The sequence below is a fragment of the Camponotus floridanus genome, unplaced genomic scaffold (genome assembly GCF_003227725.1).
Source record: "Camponotus floridanus strain SB8 unplaced genomic scaffold, Cflo_v7.5 scaffold397, whole genome shotgun sequence".
NCBI classification, from domain to species: domain Eukaryota; kingdom Metazoa; phylum Arthropoda; class Insecta; order Hymenoptera; family Formicidae; genus Camponotus; species Camponotus floridanus.
In genome coordinates, this window is record NW_020229544.1 from 56,527 (window position 1) to 62,239 (window position 5,713).

Genomic DNA, 5,713 nt, shown 5'->3' on the forward strand with positions numbered 1-5,713 from the left:
TATTTATTTGTTACGCAATTGTAACTTCTCTCTATTTCTTTTTCAGGGCAACCTGCCAAGCCGGCTATACCCTAGGACGCCGAGAGACTAAGAATCTTTTGCGCTTCTTTCAGGAGAGGGATTGACGATGGGAAATAAATTAGGTGCGTTGAACCTGACCCAATTTATCCTTTTTGATCTGTTTTCTTTTATTAGTTTACTTCCTTAGAGCTTTACAAATTTTTTATTATTGTTATTATTGTTATTATTTGACAGTTGTAGATAGTGTATATCGTTATACGTATAGATGTGTGTATGTAGTTAATGTTCTTCTCTATAGCATTTCTAAGGCGATATCTAGATATAGTTATTATTCGCGGTTGTTGAAGAAATTATCTCGCTGCAAGTATTCGTAGATCTCGATAAAATCTTCGTCTGTTAGTCCTGCGAGGGGTTGGATACTGCTTGGTAAGACTAGGTCCTCTGGTTCCGGGTAGAAATTTGGTTCAGGGGGATCCAGAACTTGACCTGGGTTGGATGGACCAGCCTCAGTTTCTGTGCGTTGTTCTATGGGTCTTCGTTCTTCCGGTATGGAAGGAAGATCTTCCGGTGTCCTGACCGGCGAGTAGCTGGGATTAGATGAATCCTGGATGGGGGAGTAATTGGGCGATGGCGGCCTGGCTCTGGGCTGTTGTTCCTCTTGAAGAACCGCTGGAGGGTTTCGGGGAGGACGATAAGGGTATGCGCGGGAGGGCGCGAAACTACGCACTGGAGAGTACCTTGTTACTCTGCTTGTTAAGTCGTTCTCGTCGGCAAACAACTGACGAGCTGTAGGGAGCCTAAGTACCGACCGGGAGGCACGCCTGCGGCGTATACCCGCGGCACGGAGGGGAATTTCGCGTCCAACGGAAGAAGTTCGGCGGGGGTTAACCATCTACCGAGGGAATATGACTATTTAGTATGTTTGATGCGATTGATTTAACACAAAAGGGGTTTACTTACGATGATGCGTAGAAAGGTACCTGTTAAGATGAATGGTTTTATAAGGTAAATGTAGTCACAGCAAGGTGGTTCATAGAGTTAAGACGAATAATACGGCTTAATGGATTATTGTGAGATAAACGAACGTAGATTATGATGGTATATCTCGCTCGTTCTCATATAATGGTTGAAACGTTCGGCTATATACAGTTCATTGGGGTACAGCAATTAATGATTTATTTAATATATTTTGAATTTTTCAGGGGCATGCGGTTGCACCGAGAGGTCCGGAGATTCAGGGGGTACAGACAAGGATACGGGTAAGAGCGGCTGGCTTACTTCAGATAAGCATAAAATTCATAAAATGTTTCGATAGTTAACTTGTAAGCCAGTGCATAAATTCTATTATTTCGACAGATCCTCTAGGAGCGAGTCTTAGATTCTGAGTCTAGTATCGATGTGCAAGACGTCACGTCACAGCGGCACAGGATCCACGGAGAAATTCTTTCAGAGAAGCTCTCCGTGAAAGCGGCAGAGGAGTAGAATTTGCTACTCAATGTACATCGAGTGACTAACTCGAACGACGCTACACTCTAGGATACGCTTTGAGCGTTCTCAGAGGATCGGTTGAAATTTAAATTATTCAACTCAAAGAAGGATTTAAAGTCTGTATACGGAAAGGTAGGATTCGGGGAAAATTGTCGTACAACGAATGATAATTTATCTAGCATATACTGAATTTCCAGGAGCATGCGGCTGCACCGAGAGGTCTGGAGATTCAAGGATACAGACGAGGATACGGGTGAGAGCGGCTGGCTTACTTCAGATAAGTATAAAATTCATAAAATGTTTCGATAGTTAACTTGTAAGCCAGTGCATAAATTCTATTATTTCGACAGATCCTCTAGGAGCGAGTCTTAGATTCTGAGTCTAGTATCGATGTGCAAGACGTCACGTCACAGCGGCACAGGATCCACGGAGAAATTCTTTCAGAGAAGCTCTCCGTGAAAGCGGCAGAGGAGTAGAATTTGCTACTCAATGCACATCGAGTGACTAACTCGAACGACGCTACACTCTAGGATACGCTTCGAGCGTTCTCAGAGGATCGGTTGAAATTTAAATAATTCAACTCGAAAGAAAAATTTAAAGTCTGTATACGGGCAAGTAAGATTCTGGGAAAATCGTCAATAGGCCTAGAATAAATCGAACTAATATACAAAGTTATTATCAAGGTTGATTAAGAATGATTATTATTTTATTATTTCCTTACCGGATGACGGGATCAATGGATGAATACAGGCACCGCTGCTCCTTCCCTGGGTTGCTCGACCTCGGTGAGAACCTGAAGAAGTGGCAAGGCAGCGCAGAGAATGGCCAAAGAGTCAGAGGTTGCTGGATGGTAGCACTTTATTAAAGTGTTAATGTTGATACAGCTCTCTTAATAGAGATTGAGACTAAGTCCCGAAAGAAAAAATCAAAATCGCGACTAAGTTATTTTCGAATAAGTTAAGGTGTCCGGTAGGCTTCTAGGTTTTTCCTCTTCGAGAGCTGGAGATCTGATGGGCGTAGAGAGAGCTGAGACACAGGCGAGTTAATGGCGCAGAGACACACACCGGCGGCGGCGGCGGCGGCCTTATATACCTTCCTCTGGTTCGATGTTTAATGGTAGGGAGAAGAGGTGGGCCTCTTTGGTGATTGGTGGGTCGGCTGCTGGAGCTATCCCTTCCTGCTATGAGTTTGCGATGTGGTGGGTGAGAGTTTTGTGGTAGGGATTGCAAGTCTTGCGTCTTAGATTTATTAAATAATTTTAGAATAATTTTTAATAATGATTTTTAACAATCAGAATTTTTTATAATATCGTATTTATGTTATTAGAAAATTTGAGTTCGATTTATAGCAATTGTTTAAATTTTAAGTGATATTTTGGTAAATTCTGATGTATTAAACCATTATTATTACAATGATTTTTACAATGGTGCGTATATAGTTAAAATTAATAATTAGTAATTAATTAATATTTAGTAAATTAATAATTAGTAATAATTAGTAAAGAAAAATTTAGCATTTGGATTGCAGATTCTAACGCAACGGATGCGAAGATGGCTTATCTCTTTTTCTAAAAATAGGTATGCTGGATGTCCTTCGAAGAATGCTCATCGCATTCTTTCTCTTTATAAGACACGTTAGTAACAGTAATATTTTTTTAAATGAATTACCTTTTAAAATTCGTTTACGTGGCTTAAACTGGCATATTACACGTAATATTCCCAGGTTTAATAATTATCTTAAGACTAATTATTGAGATTTATCATTTACAAGATATATTTTTATTTATTTAATAAAGGCTTCAACAATTAGAATCTTTGTGGTTTTATATGTATATATTTTAAAATTTTCAAAGTCGACTTTTAATGATTACTCAAGCCTATGAATAATATTTTAATAAATTCTAATGCGTTAAGCCATTATTATTACAATAAATTTTACAATAAGAATATATGGAAATTAATTATCGCTTCGCTTAATAGTTATTATGTCGCTAAAAGAAATTTTATTCTTACAATTCTCGGAACAACGTATGAAAAAGCGGCTCGTTTTACTTCTAAGAATGATCACGACGGATGTGCTCGAAGAATTCATTGCACGCTCTACCGTGATCTTTTATTCAAGAGGTCTTTTGATTCTGACAATATTTTATTCTTTAAAGATTTTCATTTGGCCGACTTTTATATTAGCACATATATATATATATATATATGTATAGATATGTATTCGCATATTGCTTATGAAAATTGATTTCAGCAAGTTTTTACTGAATCGTATTTAATAATCATCGTATAAGATTAATAATTATTGTATAAAATCTTTGGGTTATTAATATTAATTATTTGTTAATATTCGTAATATATATATATATATATATATATATATATATATGTTTTGTGTGCTGATTAATTTTGTCGCGGTAGCAGTCTATTATATCTCCTCCTTTGTTTTATTGTTAAATTTGTTACAAAATGTATATGCATATGGTATGCATATACATATAGGGATATTGTTGGACAAGTTAATATATATATGTTAATTTCTATCGCGAAACTTATTTATTATGTTTATACCTTTATTTTATTGGATTTTGTTATAAAGTATATATGCGTATATGCGAATTTATTCAATTTACACGTCACATATAGTATGCATATATATGGGGATATTGTTGGACATGTTAATATATATATGTGTCAATTTCTATCGCGACGCGTATTTATTGTATTTATACCGTTATTTTATTGAGTTTGGTTATAAAATATATATGCGTATATGTAAATTTAGTCAATTTATATGTTGCATATAGTATGCATATATATAGGGATAATTTTGGACAAGTTAAGATATATATTTGTAAATTTCCATCGCGACGCTTATTTATTGTATTTATACCTTTATTTTATTGAGTTTTGTTGTAAAGTATATATGCGTATATGTAAATTTATTCGATTTATATGTTACATATTGTATGCATATATATAGGGAGATTTCTGGACATGTTAATATATATATGTGTCAATTTCTATCGCGACGCGTATTTATTGTATTTATACCATTATTTTATTGAGTTTGGTTATAAAATATATATGCGTATATGTAAATTTATTCGATTTATAGGTTACATATAGTATGCATATATATGTATATAGAGGTATGATACTGGATAATAGTATAATATTAATAGAGAATACTTTGTTAATGCTTAATTATAAAAGAGAAGTCGATGTATTAATTTGGTTTGCATTCATGCGAGCGCGAATTTAGATCTTCCCTCTGCCTTTAGGTCGGGAGAGGATGTTTAAAAATTCCAATGGAGATAACGCGACGTGCTGGACTTGGCCTTGCACGCTTGTTCGACTCGTAGAGTTATACGCATAATATTCTTTGTGCAATATTATTCGTAAGTACACGTATTATTTCTCTATTTCTCTCGTGCTTTCACGTTTTATTTCCTTTGACTTAATGATATATGTATATTATGCATGGTAAGAAGTTGCTGTCATTATATTCATTGTTGAAATTTTTTATTTTTATTTAATAAAGTTTTTAAATTTAGATTCTAATTTTTGAGTGTTATTTCACACGTTATGCAGCTGGGCCTTATTCATTTCTCGGAAGGTTTTAGTCTTACATTATTAAATTTGCATATGTTCATATGCACGTATATATATATATATATTGTATATATATATATATACGTATAAGAGTGCTCATATGTGAATATTCGTGCATTTTACAATTGTGTATATACATTTTATATTCATAGTAGCTATAGATGTCCATCCTTAATATTATTATTTTATTAATTCAGGTGATACTTTTGCCAGGGGGGTACCCGGTGTGTAGGAACACGAATATAGGGTGTCCATTTATTTTTGTCATATGAAGACTTACTAGTAAGTAATATTCTGACATAATTATACTTAATAAGGTTTGGTATTATGAGATTTTGTCATTAAAGTACTTGAAAAAGGGGGATTATTATAGTTGAAAACTTTTTATATGAAGTGTTAATATTTTATAAGGCTTGGTACATGCATTCATATATAGAAGAGTGTGATCGTAAATGTTCATGGTTGATTTTTGATGATGTTCATTGGCCTTATTCTGATTTTTTAATTATTTTAATCTAAATCTTATATTATTTTGTTCATTTATGCTAGTTGGTTTTTCTTTCTTTTCATTGGCTCATGTGTATATGCCT

At 34.6% G+C, this 5,713-nt stretch overlaps 1 protein-coding gene across 1 annotated transcript; it reads right to left on the reverse strand.

Annotated features, from left to right (window-relative positions):
* Window positions 1-349: 349 nt before the first annotated feature.
* On the reverse strand, window positions 350-2,341 carry LOC112638878 (proline-rich extensin-like protein EPR1). The gene is made up of 3 exons (XM_025411364.1): window positions 2,231-2,341; window positions 982-1,001; window positions 350-913 (listed from the first exon to the last, which is right to left on the reverse strand). Exon 3 carries the CDS (start codon window positions 911-913, stop codon window positions 350-352), a length of 564 nt encoding a protein of 187 aa, XP_025267149.1. The 5' UTR covers window positions 982-1,001; window positions 2,231-2,341.
* Between the last annotated feature and the right edge of the window lie 3,372 nt (window positions 2,342-5,713).